The sequence below is a fragment of the Trypanosoma cruzi genome, genomic scaffold, assembly GCF_000209065.1.
Source record: "Trypanosoma cruzi strain CL Brener 1047053514123 genomic scaffold, whole genome shotgun sequence".
In the NCBI taxonomy this organism is placed as follows: domain Eukaryota; phylum Euglenozoa; class Kinetoplastea; order Trypanosomatida; family Trypanosomatidae; genus Trypanosoma; species Trypanosoma cruzi.
In genome coordinates, this window is record NW_001849248.1 from 2,329 (window position 1) to 17,876 (window position 15,548).

The 15,548-nt window shown below is 49.0% G+C and overlaps 6 protein-coding genes across 6 annotated transcripts, besides 16 other annotated features; all 6 read right to left on the minus strand.

Moving 5' to 3' along the window:
• Positions 1-15,548: a sequence feature (heterozygous, non-Esmeraldo-like haplotype).
• Positions 117-153: a microsatellite.
• Positions 527-568: a sequence feature (A-rich).
• Positions 590-610: a microsatellite.
• Positions 803-824: a sequence feature (AT_rich).
• Tc00.1047053507317.20 (uncharacterized protein) lies at positions 859-2,313 on the minus strand (the record flags this gene model as incomplete). The annotated part of the gene is made up of 1 exon (XM_803254.1): positions 859-2,313. One exon carries the CDS (start codon positions 2,311-2,313, stop codon positions 859-861), a length of 1,455 nt encoding a protein of 484 aa, XP_808347.1.
• Positions 2,561-2,626: a sequence feature (A-rich).
• Positions 2,666-2,939: a mobile genetic element.
• Positions 2,904-2,940: a microsatellite.
• Positions 2,994-4,253, minus strand: Tc00.1047053507317.30 (hypothetical protein, conserved; the record flags this gene model as incomplete). Its single annotated transcript, XM_803255.1, has 1 exon — positions 2,994-4,253. The coding sequence occupies one exon, from the start codon at positions 4,251-4,253 to the stop codon at positions 2,994-2,996; it is 1,260 nt and encodes a 419-aa protein (XP_808348.1).
• Positions 3,831-3,863: a microsatellite.
• Positions 4,314-4,369: a sequence feature (A-rich).
• On the minus strand, positions 4,701-5,042 carry Tc00.1047053507317.34 (hypothetical protein, conserved; the record flags this gene model as incomplete). Its single annotated transcript, XM_803259.1, has 1 exon — positions 4,701-5,042. One exon carries the CDS (start codon positions 5,040-5,042, stop codon positions 4,701-4,703), a length of 342 nt encoding a protein of 113 aa, XP_808352.1.
• Positions 5,127-5,147: a microsatellite.
• Positions 5,390-5,410: a microsatellite.
• Tc00.1047053507317.40 (hypothetical protein, conserved) lies at positions 5,857-6,777 on the minus strand (the record flags this gene model as incomplete). Its single annotated transcript, XM_803256.1, has 1 exon — positions 5,857-6,777. One exon carries the CDS (start codon positions 6,775-6,777, stop codon positions 5,857-5,859), a length of 921 nt encoding a protein of 306 aa, XP_808349.1.
• Positions 7,072-7,099: a microsatellite.
• Tc00.1047053507317.50 (hypothetical protein, conserved) lies at positions 7,461-11,672 on the minus strand (the record flags this gene model as incomplete). The annotated part of the gene is made up of 1 exon (XM_803257.1): positions 7,461-11,672. The coding sequence occupies one exon, from the start codon at positions 11,670-11,672 to the stop codon at positions 7,461-7,463; it is 4,212 nt and encodes a 1,403-aa protein (XP_808350.1).
• Positions 12,246-12,269: a microsatellite.
• Positions 12,306-12,343: a microsatellite.
• Positions 12,439-12,520: a sequence feature (A-rich).
• On the minus strand, positions 12,784-15,548 carry Tc00.1047053507317.60 (protein kinase-like protein, putative; the record flags this gene model as incomplete). Its single annotated transcript, XM_803258.1, has 1 exon — positions 12,784-15,548. A coding segment is annotated over one exon (2,765 nt), but the record flags the coding sequence as incomplete, so codon positions are not given.

Consider the following 15,548-nt stretch of genomic DNA (forward strand, 5'->3'; position numbering starts at 1 on the left):
ATTATCGCGTGAGTGTGAAGGATGAATTTGCTATAGCTGTATCCGTCCCACACAGCGTTAGTAAATGTTGGCAAGCGCCGCTCTGTGAGATGTGGTCACAAAAGAAAAGGGAAAAGGCGGCAACAGTAGTAACAGCAGCAGCGACAGCAACAGGGGAGGAATTGGTGGCCACAATAACACGCAGGCAATAACAACAAATTATTCCCCCTGGTCCTTTTTGTTCTTTTTGTTCCGTTCCTGTGGTTGTAGCAGCAATCAATGGGCACTGGAAGGCTCCCGTCCAAAAACACTCCGCGTGCAGCTGCGCAGTTGATGCCACATGCATCACTCCGTGTCGGTTTCTGTGTGTGTGCCTTCCTCTTTCCGAGGCATAGACCCACACACAAAGAGAAAGAGGAAAAAAAAAAAAGTAGGTTAAGAGAGAGGGGGTAAATAATGTTTAAAAATAAGCCCTCTGATTCCTTGCATTCTGCTTGCTTACATGAAGGCCGGTTTTGGCAAAGGCTCGGCAACCCTTTTCCCCCGCAGAAAAAAAAAAAAAAAAAATCTCAAAAAAGAGAAAAAAAGACACCCTCTCCTTTTTCAATGCAAAAAAAAAAAAAAAAAAAAACTACATCAACTCCCACTGGTAGCTTCGCAGTCAGTGCAAATTAATGAACAAAACAAAGGGATGAGAAGAGTCACAGTCCACACGCGGAGGTTTGCATTGCTGCCCTCCCAACCAAACATTTTTTTCCTTTCAACAAAAAGACATACATGTACTCCAATACGCCTTCAGGCAGCAGAAGGAGGTGTGACGCAGAATTATTTTTTTTTTTTTTTTTGAGAAAGGAAAACGGAATTCCCAATACTCAGCAATTATTCCCCTTCTTTGCCCTCACTATCGTCTCGCATCTCACCCACTGTACCGGTGTAAATGCCCACAGGTGGATGAAAAGAATACCGTTGTTCCGTTTTGTGGCGCCGCTCTTCCTGGCCGCCGTGAATGCAGTCGCGATTGTGGCCAACCGTAGAAATATTGCGATGTGTGTTGTTCCTTCCATGCGGTGGGGACAAATTCCCCAAAGAGTGCAATCGTGCCATGCCCTCCGCAATCTCATTCCGAAGCATTTCAATATTGGAAAGCGGAGGTGTCGAGACAATCGAGTATGAAGACGATGCCAGAGGTGCGATGTCACAGGCAAGTGCACGTTGCGAAAGAGCGGCCTGAATCACCGCCCTCCGTAGACACGCTACAGGGCTCCTGTTATTGTTGGACCACTTGTCAAAGTTGCTGGTCACAGCTGTTCCTGCAATGCCGCGGCCGGAATGCCCTCTCAGGTTTGATACATGCGCCGCTGATGCATTCCACAAGGCCCCACCGTCGCCGAAAGAAGAAACGGGCGATGCAAAACTCAACGACGGCGTTGTCCTCTTGTTGAACCCAAACTCCCCAGTTTCTTCAGTCGAGGAGGAAAAAGAGGAGTTAGCTGTCGATAGACTGCCATGATTCTTCGCCACAGGTGGAGACGAATGCATGGGAACCACAAACACACGGAACTGCCATCCAACTCTAAGGCAATTCTCACGCGTCAAAGGCACATAGCGGCCTAAACGCTCACTGTAGAAAAAAACGGCACGGACCACATAAGACAGCGGCGCCACTACGCGCATTAAGTGACGAATGATAACATTCTCATCAAAGAGAAGGGCGACGCTGCGTTTTGGGGCCATACATTCCAGTTTCATAAACCCTTCCTCTGCGTCATCGATGCCTACCACACCTGTGGTGAGTGTGACGCGCCAGCGACGATGGTGTGCCCAATCCAGTGGTAACACAAAGCCAGTGCACTGCTCACCACACGCAGCCGCGCTTTTCCGAGTAGCTGACAAAAATCGCGATGGCAAACGCCGGGGTCCGTAGTTCCCCAAAAGTTGCATTGGAATTTTCGAAAGAGGCACGGGCTCTGAAGCTTTCGACGGTCTCAGATTGCCGCCATCTTTGTTGTCATCGTTCCCAACCTGACACCGGGAGCGGTGTGGTGCGTCGGTGTACGGCTTCTGCATCACCGTCCGCAGACGTGTCTTCCACCTGCATGTCTCCTCATCGAGTTCAGGGGATGAGCCGAGTGCCTCAAGAGAAGAGAAGCCCTCCACTGCGGTGCCCCTCTCTTCCTTCTCAGGGCTGATTGCGCTGAGTTGCGACAGGCATACATGCCCCTCCGGGTTATTTAATACTGTGGAGGATGAATACGCACATTGTGGCTGTTCAACGACAAACCTCTCCAATGGCTCCCGATGAGCCCGCGGCCACATCGTTTCCACACCCGTCATCCTCCCTAACCCCTTTTCCTTACGAATAACACACACACCAAAAAAAAAAAAAAAAAATGTGTATAATTTATACCTCCCTCAATGCGTCAAAGAAAGAAGCAAACAAGTAAAATAAATAAAATAAAAGACGCCTGCATAATCACCATGAGTGAAAACAACAACGGCGAACGCGCACGCCAAAGCAAATATCAATAAAGAAGATGAAGATGATGATAAAAGTTAAACGCACATGCACACGCACACACACAAAAAAAAAAAAAAAAAAACGAAGACGGGGGGAAATGGAAAGACAAAAACTCCAAAAAAAAAAAAAGTAGCTATAAGCACACAAAAGACCATGATGATTAGAAAACCCTGCCACAGCCGGCCACTTCAACGTGATGCCAGGGTCTAGTACGCTTTTACCAGAGAAAAAGCCAACTGCCTGCTATTCATACTTCAGACCCAATAATTACTTCTCAACTTAGTTCTACGGGCCAGAAGGGCACTAGATGGAGCCATTTGTAATGACTGCCTGTGGGTTAAAAGTTATTCCTTGCTGTTGAATTCCATACTACGCTTACCAGGATCAACTTGATGCGCTGGTAAGGAAAAAGGAAAAAGGAAAAAAAAAAAAAAAAAAAAAAAGATTGATTGGAGGAAAAAAAAAGAAACCCAAAATTTCTTTGTAATCCCAGTAATCAATCACGCTGCCTCTTCATTATACGCTTCCAATTCATAGATGCCGCTCTCGCTCGCTCCGCCTGGAGCCTTCGTCGTCGCAAAAAAGATGTCGTCTTCTCCCACACCGCTTCCAAACCTTTACGGTGTTGTGCAAATCCGGTCTTCGCAAGTCGCAGCCCCTCCTCCGTTTCCCCCAACCAAAAGTCTCTGCTTTCTTGCGTCATCAACGCCAGGACTTTGTCCCACGCGGCCCGTGCCTCCTCCTCGCATTTGACACAAACACCGGTAATGAGAATATAGACAGGGGACTTCGTCAGGTGCATTGTCTCTAAAATGTGAATGCCACCGTGCACAAGTGGCTGCACAAGAGCAAGCAAAATGGAAAGACTGGCACACTCTGGAACGCCAAATACAAGCATAATGACACCACCCTCCTCAACATGCTCCACTGCCAATCGAAGCTGCGGTACAAGGAATTTAAACCACGGTAATACGGGCTGCGCATCGTCGTCACTAACAACCACCGCATGATTTCCCCCACCATCCTCCGTGTCATTTGACAATTTCTCCGCATTGCGCTGCCCGTGGTCCTGCACAGCACCACCGTTGACAAAGTAAAAATTTCGCCCTTGAATGGACTCATGCCAGTCATTCTCCGTGATGCTTCCCTCAATAAACTCGTACTGTGCTGGAGTCGTTGACGAATGCAGCCATGACGAGTCAGATGCGATCCCCCCGCGACTGACAGGGAGAGAGACACCAACGCCTCGCCACCGCAGCCGCGTCACAAGAAATTTTGACACGCCGCCAGGAGCAGAGCCAAGGTCAAGAAACGTTGGTGGGGAACTCTGTTCCTCCTTCTCCTCCTTCTCCTCCTTCTCCTTCTCTGTTGCCCTCCCCGCCGGTGGCCCGCGAGTTGCCTCAGAAAAAGGCTTAAAGTAGGACGGTGCAGCACGCATGAGAACTCTCTCGGCATGCTCACAGTACCGCTCACATAACTTCACAATGTCGCTATTAAAAAACGATGTCGACGATGGGGCCGTCATACCCCCTTGACGTTTGACAGCCTCTTCATCCTCTTTTTTGTGCCGCTGTTGATACCACCAATCCAACGCCTCAGATTGCCACCCGGCAGCGCGCTCACGTTCAAGCTCAGAATACATCGCAGAGGTGGTTTGCAAATATTCCCGCCAACGACGACAGGCGCCAAACTCCATACCTGCATTGGCAGCAAACCCATCGGCACCCGTTGCTGCCCTGCCCATATTCATGTCCATTTCGCAGTCACAATCCACCTCACTTGTTGTTGTTGTTGTTTCCTCCAACTGCCATGCATCAAAAATAAAATAGAAACACAAATATTATTTAATAAAAATAAAAATTAAAATTAAAAGCATCAATGAACTCCCCAACGAGTAGGAAACGGCCCAACAACTCTCTCGGCGCAGAAACCGTGAAGAAGCCACCTCCCCCTCACATACACCCATCAAACATGCCGTAAAATTAAATTAAAAATGTTAAACAACCCAAAAACAAACCGAGACACAAGCCTCAGGAAATGGGACAAATGCACCAAAAGAAAAGCAAAAAAATTTTAAGATAATTTCCTTTTCTCTTCTCCGTCTCCTTCTCCGCCTGGCCCACCGTGTACTGCAGTTCACACCCACACATAGACGCACACCCATCAGTCTTCACTCTTCCTCTTACTGAGAAATGTAAAAACTTCAATTCGCCGCAGGGTTCTTCTTGTTCCGCTCAATATTATAAATATAAAGCTTCTTCAGTACCGTGTCTGTACACTGACCAAACGCGACGTTTTCCTTGAAGCATTCCGTTGACCATCGCTCTCCCGCAGCCTTTTGGCACTTCACACCGGCGTCATACTCCTTCTTGCAAAATACTTGTGCAATCCCTTCCAAATAAGCACCCTTCTGCTTCTGACAAACAAAATTGATGTCGTCATTGACGCGAGATTGAAGACAGAGCTCTAGGTCCCGTCGTTGCTGGTCATACACCTTCGTGAACTTGTCCGCAAGTTCATTAAACTCCTTCGTGTTGCGAGACATCACCGCTTAATGTTCCGTACAAAAAGATATGATTCTCTTCCAAATTCGTCACTCAATCACCCACATATAAATATGTACTCCCAGACACACACACACACACACACAGAGAGAGAGACCTTTTCCTTTTGTTGCTTCTGTCCTTTTATCCAGCATACACAAGTGTTTGTATGTGCCGTGTATGCAATACGTCATGTATATTTTTTGTGGGTGAAATGTTTTGGCAAGAAACAACACCCCGTATAAACAAAGAAAGAAAAAAAAAGAAATATGTCATGTATATTAACTTTTTTTTTTTTAAAATCATTTGCAATGAGTGGCGGGAGTACTGAATCATCTGCATGCCAAATAATAAAATAAAATAAAATAAATAAATAATTCCCCTTTTTATTCATTGTTATTTACTTCCATCTCTCTTTCTCATTGGATCTTTTTATCCGTCTGTCTACCTTTCATTGTTATTTCCTTCTTGTTGTTGTTGATTTCTCTTCCCTTGCCCCTCTCTCTCTCTTTCTCTCCGTTGAAGGGTTAAACGCCCTTTAAATTTGAAATCTTCCTCCTTTCTTTGCCTTCCTCTTCAATGTTCCCTCCTCCGCCCATGTATGTATGGATGTATGCACACAAATGGTTCTCCTCTCTCGCCTTCTCGCCATCGACGGTTCAAATTCTCTCCATGCCTGTCATCCCACGTTTAAATCCCTTACAAGAATGGGAAATAAAATCGCAGTGGATGACCCTGTTCTCTGGTAATGCACACATGCGCACACGGCAAAGTAAAGGGGAGAAGGGTACTGTGTAAAAGAGAAAGGGGAAATAACTAACGATGGCGCTCAAGGAACATGCGCACACCAGAGGTGCCAATGAGTCGGCCTGACAACACAGCCCGTGCATGTAGTGCGCTGCCTTCATCCACAAATGACGCTACAACAAATTCCACCAAATCACTTCCCTCCATGGGTGTTGCCGCCGCAAACGGCATCTCACTCGCCCTAATGTCATGGTCCTCGTCGTCGCCACTTTTAATTTCATTATTCGTCTTTTTCTTTGTCGTCTTCTCTTTGGAGCGCCTTCTCACATCCCTCTGTTCGCTGATACCAGCCGTCGTATCCTTATTAAGACTAGTAGTACTACTATTAGTTATTTTTGTCGTTGCCGCTTTACCCGTAGAAAGCCTGCTAAAATTGGCGCCGGTATCGTTTTTTTCATTCGAATCGACAAGTGCAAGAAATCCTTGCACGCCTCCAAGCGCAAACAGTGCGAGAGCGCGAGGGGCGGCAGGTACAAGACGGACATCCACCAGACATGCCTTCTTTGCACATTGTACAGCAGAAAGCGGATAGTACTGCACCTTCCACCGCCTGCCGTAAATCTTGGCATTCTGCAGGCGTTTAAACATGGCCGCCGCAACAGCCTTGCTAGGAACTTCAAAAGTGAGCGTCGCTCCACCGGCCTCCTCCATGATGCCAGCATCCGAGATGTGTTTCTTGTGCTCTGGCAAGAGATGTCGTAAGGTGCGGGTGTAGATGGCGGCCATGTTACTTGGAAGATCTGCGACGATAAAAGAACCATGACAAACATCAGCATCTGCTCCCTCATGACAATGCTTTTTGATCTCCCGCCCTCCTCCTCCTTTATTATCATCATCATCGACATCACAATGTGGAGAACGCGGACGTTTTGTGGGGGGTGGTGCGACGGCAACAGCGCCCTTACTCCCGTCTCGTTTTGCTCGTGACATGTCTCTTCCTCCTCGTCCACTCCCCTATTTTCCGTTTACCATCCAACAACCGCAAATAACTAAGAGCCGTGTGTGTGTCTGGTCTGTATGCACCCTGCGTATCTGTAGGGACCCCACAAACCCTCACACACCTCTGCTATCAGACGTGCACGCACCAAAAAAGCCCTCTGCTTTGTACATCGCAGCAAGCATAAAGTAGGAGAGAAGAGAAAAGAGCGCAAAAGAAGGTAGTGATGATCGGTAGATTTCTATTTCTGCTTTTTGCGACGTCTGGACGCTTTCCGGAATACGCAAAGCAGCAGCAGCAGCAGCAGCAACAGCACCTCAAAAGGAAATAAAAATTCCACAAAACTCCATGGGAAAGTAAATAAATGGATGGATGGATGGATAAAAAGAAAGTCTTCTACGCCTGTTTTTCCTATCCCCCTCGTCTGTCTGTTTGTCTGCCTCCTTCTCACTCCCAGTCCGTGGTGGTATTTCATAACTGCATGGACATGTCGATTATCCATGACATCTCATTCATCACCACGCGCACACACGGGAAAAAGAAAAAAAAAAAAGAATATGTAAAATTCAAAGGATTTTGCAGGGCCAAAACAGTTTTCTTGTTGTTGCTTTCTTTTATTTTATTTCATTTTTTTTAACCCCTCTCGTTCTCTTTCTGGGTGTTTTCTCCCATCCTCTTATCGCTTGCCTTCATCCCCACCACCCCTCCCATCCTGCTGCAGCGCCCAAGACGTCGTCACGCACCATTTACAAAACATGTAATTGTGGAAGGCAGTGGGACTCACAGTGGCCACAGCTGCAACCGGGGATATTGACGCTGTTGTGCGCCGTTGCTGTTGTGATGGTGATGGTGGTGCTTTTCCAGCAGCAGACAGCGCAACTACCTCTTGTGGGGAGGTGGCAGCAGCCGTTGGGCCCTTTATATGTGCGGTGTTGCTCCTACCATGAGCCATGGAGTATATCTCCCCATCGGAGACGGCAAAAAACGGCATCGTCTCCTCCGTTATTAGAGGAAACACCAACTCCGCGGTCCTACCATCCAGTCGCATGTGTTTCAGCAGGCTCACACACCACAGGTCGGCCGCCAATCGACATTCCCGATGCAGATTCCAAAAAGCCTGCAGAAATTCGCCAATTAGCCTCTGATGCTCTTCACAAGAATCGAGCGTGGCGTTCAGAAAGGAACTGGTGTGGGGAGGATATCCCTGTCGTGGTGGACTGGAGTTGCTCCCGCCGACACTTTTCCCTGCGCCTCCTCCCCCTCCGCCTTGGCGCGAGGATGATACCCGACACGTCTCGGTCTCTGCGTCCCCCGCATCCGGTGAGGCCTCATCCCCACACATCTCCAACGCCACCCCAACAGCACCAAGAAAAAAAGGTGCTGTTTGGTGCGAGGGCATCAAGTGGCCATCGACTGCAGGATTGTCCGTGCCGCCAGCAAAACCACTTGGGCTCTGCAATCTTCCTCGTGGTGAAGTCCCGCTCATGTTATCGCTATTGCCACTCCTGGAAGCAAGGCTGTCCGTCCTAGTACTATTGCTGCTATGACTACTACGACTAATATTGCAGCTGCTGTTTTTGTTGCTGTTACCATTTGGGGGGAAAAAAAGCCCGGAGCAACCCTGTTCCATACGATTAGTCATGCTCAACTCAGGTGCCTCATCAACACCTGTATTGGCAGCAAAAGAGCCGCTCTGGTTTGAGGTGGAAAGGGGAAAAGTGTCCTTCTTCTCCCTCTTCGCAGCAACGGTGGCCGCTTGAGAGAATCGTGTGCACCATTCCTCTGCATACTCATTATATTCTAGCATAATGTCGTAAAAAGCACGCCGACAGGAACGACTCAAAAGAGCAAAGGTGTTACTGCCTCCAAGAAGCACCTGCTGGGAAGGAGCCGGAGGTGGCAATGACGGCATCACCTCGTTTTTTTCCTCCGACAACGCCGTGTGAAACCACTTGTCATTCAACAACTCCTCCGCGCTAGGGCGTCGCGCGGGATCCGCACAGGCACATCGCTGTACGAAGGCAGCAAACCGCACGGACCACTGGCCACAACGTAAACGGGGCAATGGGCGATGATGTCGCTTCATCCACCACGGACAACCACCATCCGCCAAGTGAATAGCAAGCATAGCAAGCATCCAGATGTCGTGTGAAAACGAAAAGGGACAAAGTGGATTGCGCGTATTATTTGTTTTTCGAAAAGGAAAGGCAGAGCCCATGCCAGACGCATTCTTGGATTCAGGTTGTAAGGAAGTATTTTTTGCCTCCGAGGAGGGCACACCGGTCAATCCCTCCTCAGTTGTAATGCACTCTGGTGGTGGAATATATTCCTCTTCTTGTAGAACAAAGAGTTGTAGGGCATCCATTTCCTCCCCAGCGTACTCTGGAGACATATTCTCAAGAAAGAGAGTCGAGTCCAACAATTTGGTCAACTGGAGTGGTGCAGAGTTAGAACGTACAACTGAATTGAGCGCCGTCGTGTTGAAACTTTCTCTGAGAGATGTCTTCATTATCTTCTCAACCTGTGCATAATATCCGTCCGCAAGAACGACGTGCTTCGTCCACTCAAGTGGATCAAAAACTTCTGTAGACCTGCTGCAGCCTCCGCCGCCTACACAGATTCCACCCCCCTCACCACCACCGATGCTTCCTCCACTAGAGCTATTGCTGCTTCCACGACTGACGGCATCAACGTTGCCCCCGCCCACTTCACTCGTGTCCAGCGTCACTCCGCTCCACAATCTACTGGCATTACCCATCCCAGTGGAGACCGGTAAGGGATCGGTAGCATTTGGAGAGTATGACTTCATTGCGTTCAATGCTTCCATGACATGAGAGGTAACAAAAACATTCGTTGCCTTTATACTCCCATGGGCCCTTCCTCTCCGGTGTAGCACCACAAGGTGCTGAAGAACGGCATGTATAATGTTTCGAATGGCTGTCTCACGAAGAAGTTGCGAGGGACTCTGAGTACGGATCCATTCCTGAAGGACTTCATGTATGTTGCCTTGGCGCACAATTGGCATTGATAAGGCGATGGCAAACAACGGTGATTTCGCCTCGAATTGCTCCATAAGACCAGCAGTACGGCCATGTTCTTTAGAAGTTTTCATATCCACTTGAGGGGCATCTGAAGGTAACGTCCCAGCCTTGGTACGGTCGACCCGAGCGTGTTTCCCCTTCTTCACACGTGTTAATTCACTCAGCGAGGTGGCTATGACTTTTCCAGTGCAAGAGGATCGAGAAAGACTCTCTAAACCTGAAGGAACTCTACTAAGTTTGGAGGAATGCCTTGACACCCGCTGCGTTCTCCGAGTGGGACTTTCCCCCAAACAAAGTCCAGGCTTCCGACGCCGTTGGGATAAATTTGAATTGGCTGCGACAACCGAAGTGGCCGCCGTATTTGTGCGTCGTCGCTTTGGAAACGTAAAGGAAGTGGATCGCCCCTCCTCACGCAATGCCAGGCCCTCCGGGTTCAAGGAAACAACTTTGACCCCAACGATAGGAAAGTGCCACTCCACCGCGTTTCCGCCATCTATCCTTTTCATATCGACAAAATTGACCGTGTCGTTTGGGTGAATGCCATCAGACGTCGTGTGTTGTCCGGCAACATCCTCCAAAGCAATCGTCTTCAAAGAAGAGCCCGTGACGCTACCAACACCAGCCGAACCTGACACAACAACAGAGTGCGTCGGTGGGGATAAAGTGACGCACGCCTCGTCCTCCCCCTCCGTTTTACCCAGTGAGTCAGGAGCACTGTCCTCTGCACTCACAGTATCTTCAGTGTTCTTGGACAGATGCCGAGACCTGGCAAAGCTGGGAGAACAGATCCACATGCTTTTATCATCCGCAGCGTCTTCACTCGGCACATCCACAATACCCCTCTCTAAAGGGCGCAAAAAAGCCTCCTCAAGCCCTTGCTGTAATCGCAGAAAAAAGTAGTTTAAAGGCGACTCGTTACTGTTTCCCCCACCATTTCCATCATTTTTGCTATCCTCCTCCACTGCTTGAAATAAAGATGGATTCGATACGGATAATTCAACCGAAAGCATACCGGTCGTTTTGCTCGCGACACTATTCCGCGTGCCCTCAAAGCCATGCTCTGACATGCGTGGTGAAGAGCGAAAAGACGACGGTGCAACGAGTTCTTTCAATTTTTTCAGCATCACACTGTCCACTAGAAGAACACGCACAGCGCACACCACTTTGGCATCGTCTGTATAGCCACACACAATCTTGCTACCACACCTTATATTACGCTCCACCCCGCCACTCAGCTGTGCACCTGCCGTCACCGTGTGTGCTCGTATCGTCGTTGCGTCCATCGGTGGTGTTCCTGAGTGGATGTCAAAGATGTTCAGGAGTGTCGGTGACCTGAACGAGATGGCGAGGTGCACCGGTGAGGGCGCACGGTTCAGAAGTCCCGCACGCCCAAATGACTGCACGGGGTTTGACAGGCGGATACGCTGATCGTCCGTGTGACTCACGCTGAGGTGTGGATTTCCGTTAAAATCCATCTCCCGACGCATCACGGGCACCCATTGCACGCCATTGAAGGGCTCGTCAAGCAAACGGCAGCGGAATCCGCCACCCACAGACACCTCCTTCGCGGAACCCCGCCCCCGCAACATTTCATCCGTGGAATGCAACGAATTCGCCGGGGACGTGGGCACCGGAAACGTTTTCAGCAACGACAACAACATCCCCTGCTGGGATCGCCGCTTCTTCTTCCTTGACCGCTTCTGCATGTCCTCGTACTGCTCGATGCTCCCCTCGGTGGTTGTGTTCTGCACGGCCAGCAGCACCCCGCCACCCACGCAAAAGAAAACGCAGAAGACACCACTCCCCTCAATGCCTTTGACCACTCTCCTTGATGCTTGCCGGACCATACAGAGGCACAGAGAGAGAGAGAAAAAAAAAGATAAATTTTTGAAAATGAAAAGAAATAAGCCCCTCCTCCTCCGCCTCCTCCCTCCAAAAAAAAAAAAAAGAAAAAACAGTTGCTATTTGTTGGGTATGCGCCAGAAACCCGCAGCAGGACAAAACCATTCCTCTGGCAGTCTCTCAACAAAAAAAAAAAAGGAGGTGGGCAACAGCAATCGTCAGCAAAGCAAATAAAAGCGGTGCGTGTGCGTGGGGGAGGGAGAAAGACCCTGCAGCGTGCACCACCGACCACCACCACTGCATTTATTTGTGTCTCCCCGGCGGTTTAGAAAAAACCACCACAGAAGAACTCCTGTTTGTTTCGCAACAAGACGTCAACAACAAAAAAAAAAAAAAAAGAGCAAGAAAGCAAAAGACACCTGTCTAGGTTCCATCATCGGCATCCATGTATATATACAAAATCATGCACATCTGTTGACATGCGTCCCCTTTTGAGGGCAACAGGGAAAACTGCACGAGTAAATAACATTCCCCCTCCTCCCTCCCTCCTTCCAGTTCACACACATACATTGTACAGTAAAAAAAAAAAAAAAAAAAAGAAATTCGCCATCAATAACCACACAAATTTTTCTAGTACGTATATATATATATATATGTATATATATGTATATACATAAATTAAACAAATAATTCTGTATGTATATATAACTAAAAACCGACACACAATGTATGAATATCATATACCTACACAGCACACGCACAGTTTGAACCAAAAAAAGAAAAAAATAAGAAATAAAAAAAATTGAAAGGCACGCATACACACACAGACAAAAAAGAAAAAAAAAAAAAAGAACGTTAAACTCATATACAACTAGCACAGAAAAGCAGTGACTTCATCATTTTTAGTTTTTCGTTTTTCTGCCTCACTTCCATTTACTTGCTGTGTGATCCGTGTTTACATCAGATGCATCACCCATAGCCAAATTTATGGCCATTTCATGTTGGCTTGTTGTTGTTTGGAGTCAGCGCTCCTCTCGCAGCAGCTGTAGGGCTCATGGGGGCGGCGGCGGAGGCTAAACAGCGCCATGCATTGTCTCTACAGCTGTCATCCCCCTCTCAATGCTCAGACATGACAGTTTTAAAAATGCGCTGGAAAAGATCGCTCTCCTCTTCAGAGTCATCCGTCCACTCCGTCTTCCCTATCGAGATATTTGACGGCCCCCCGGCAGCATCGCCATCCCCGTGAAGAGCTTTCCGCGTGGCAGAAATCTGCGCCAAAAGTGACGCGGCCGTTTCTCTTGGCGATGTGGCCGACAACGATACCTGCGATGACCACGTCGGGGGCGAGAATGCATGAGCAACGTGGCCTGTCTCCTTATCACTCATTGCCGTCGCCGTGGATGATCCATGCAATTTCTCCTTTGAATTCTTCGCTGCAACCGCAGTCCTTGTTCCCGCATGATCAGCTCTCGATGCGAGGAACGGCGGTGCGGCACATGTCGTGCTACTTTGGTGTATGAGACTGTCATGGCGTGCAGAACGCTGCGAGTTACAGCCGCTGTCCACGGCAGACGAAATATCACATGACCTCCTCCCCGGATGAGTTGCATCCTGCTGCTGGTGTAAGTGAATTAGATGGTTCGGGGTCTCTTCTTGCCTCTTGCATGTCTCTGCTGATGGATTTCCACCAATTGGCATCTCCTCCAGGGATTCGGGAACGAGCGAAAGTTTTTCTGCTAACTTTGCGGCACGGCGCAGCCATGGTTGTTTCAGCGCCTCTGCCACCGTGCTCCGGAGCTCTGGATTCGGTTCCAAAAGGGACTGTACAAATGAAATGGCCTCGAGGCTGATGTGCTTCCAGTGATCACTATTGCACTTTGGGGTACAGCGCTGCTGCTGCTGAGCCATGCTTGCCCGTGAGGCCCCGTTAAAGGGGAAGCAGCCACTGAGGAGGACGTATGCAACAATTCCAATGGCGTACGCGTCAAGTTGTCGCGCCATACGAAGTGTTGTGAGTTTCCTTTTCCATCCGTAGCTGACGATCCAACTTAGCATCTCCGGAGGAAGATACTTGTCGGTGCCGCATGGCGTCAAAAATAGCAGCATCTCTCCATCATCTTGACCCTCTTCACGCCATGCTCGGGCGTTTGGCTCGCCACGCTCAGTAAACGGAGCCGACGGGGTAGCGCCCGCCCCCTGCAAGGCGGCGGCTGTTAAAGGCATGGTTGGCGCAAAACGGTAGAGGGGGTCACCGCAAGAACGCGTGATGAATTGTTCCTTGGAATTCAAAATGGTCGCTGTCTCCAATTCGCCTTTTTGCTGGAATTCAGTCAGCGTAGACTCGCCGGGACCCTCAGCCATCGCAATCCCAGCCCCATCCGCAAGAGCCAAGGGCTCTGCGGTGGAGACAAGAAGGGATGTCATCGATGTGGTGCATTTCGATACATCGCCTCCAACCTCCATATGAATTTTCTCCGTGTCTTCCTCCCCACCATCGTCCTCGTTCTTGTCAACGTCATCGTCCACATTTATCCTTCCGTAACTAACGTTGCGGTCATCATCCTCATCGTCATTGGCACTGGAGGATGTAGTCTCGGAAGGAGTCTCATCGCTGCTTGACGCACCAGAGCCACTCTCAATATCCACAGACATAAACATGTTGGCTGCGGATGGTAATGGTGTAGGCATGCCCACACGAGAAAATCGGTTGCTACAACTACTGTTCATTTGCGATTTCCCCACATTGCCTTCGCTAAAGCCACGACTCCGGTATTTTTCACCGAGTTTTGTTGTACGACGGGCCAAGCCAAAGTCAATAAGAGTCACTTTCAAAAGCCGCTCAAAATTCTCAGAACTTTGTTCAGAAGAAATAGAGCCCCATACCGATGCCAAACGGTTCCTCGGTTTTTGAACGTCCTTCTTGTTTTCCTTGTATTCCAGCGTTTCTATACTCTCCTCCTCATCCTCGTCTTGCATGGTAGACTCCGTCTCACGCGAACGTGTCGCAAAACCCGTGCCAAGAACCTGCCGAATGCAATCCTGGGAGGCGTCAATTTGAGAAAGAAGCAAGTTCTCCAGCTTGATGTCCCGGTGAATAATGCCATAAGTGTACTGCAGATATTTAACAGTCCGGACCAGTTGATAAATGATAAGAGCAACACGAGCTTCGGAAGGAGGACCATTAAGTTGAAGGTACCGTCGTGCATCCATGCAACCTCTCCCCATGTTCATCACAATTACAAACTCATCGGGTGTACGCAACGCCTCCACAAATTGTGAACACCCCGTGTGGCGCAATGATCGTATGATAGATATCTCCCGTTCAATCTCCACTAACTCACGGTGCAGAGCGTCATGATAATCCACACCGCCACCACCATGAATGGAAACCTCTACATCCCGTCCATGCATCTTGCAATGGACAGTGACTTCATGAGCTGCACCTTCCTTGGATACCTGCTCCTTTTTTTCGCCACGCCATTTCGCGTCTGAAGCCATAAGGGCCCCCTTCTTCCTTCGGCAGGGAATAACTTTGATTGCAAAAAAGCTCACACTTGTATTTCCCCGAAAAAGAGGCACCGCACGGAAGACACGCGAAAAAGCCCCGTCGCCAACAAAGTCTGCATCGGGGTTAAACACGTACTCATCCTGTAGGCAACTCACCTTTCTGCATACATGAGTAGATGGGGAAACGAGATGTAGCGCCAATCCTTCTTTATTATTTGGCAGCTCGGCAGTTCCATCCTCTCGACAATTGTGCGGTCGTCCCTTGCCACGCCTCTTGTTTCGTACCCTATAAAAATCCCGAGAGGATGATGGTAGAGGCGGAGAAGAAGACGCCCGTTGCCGTGGCCACTTCCTCCGCGGTGAGAACCCAGATG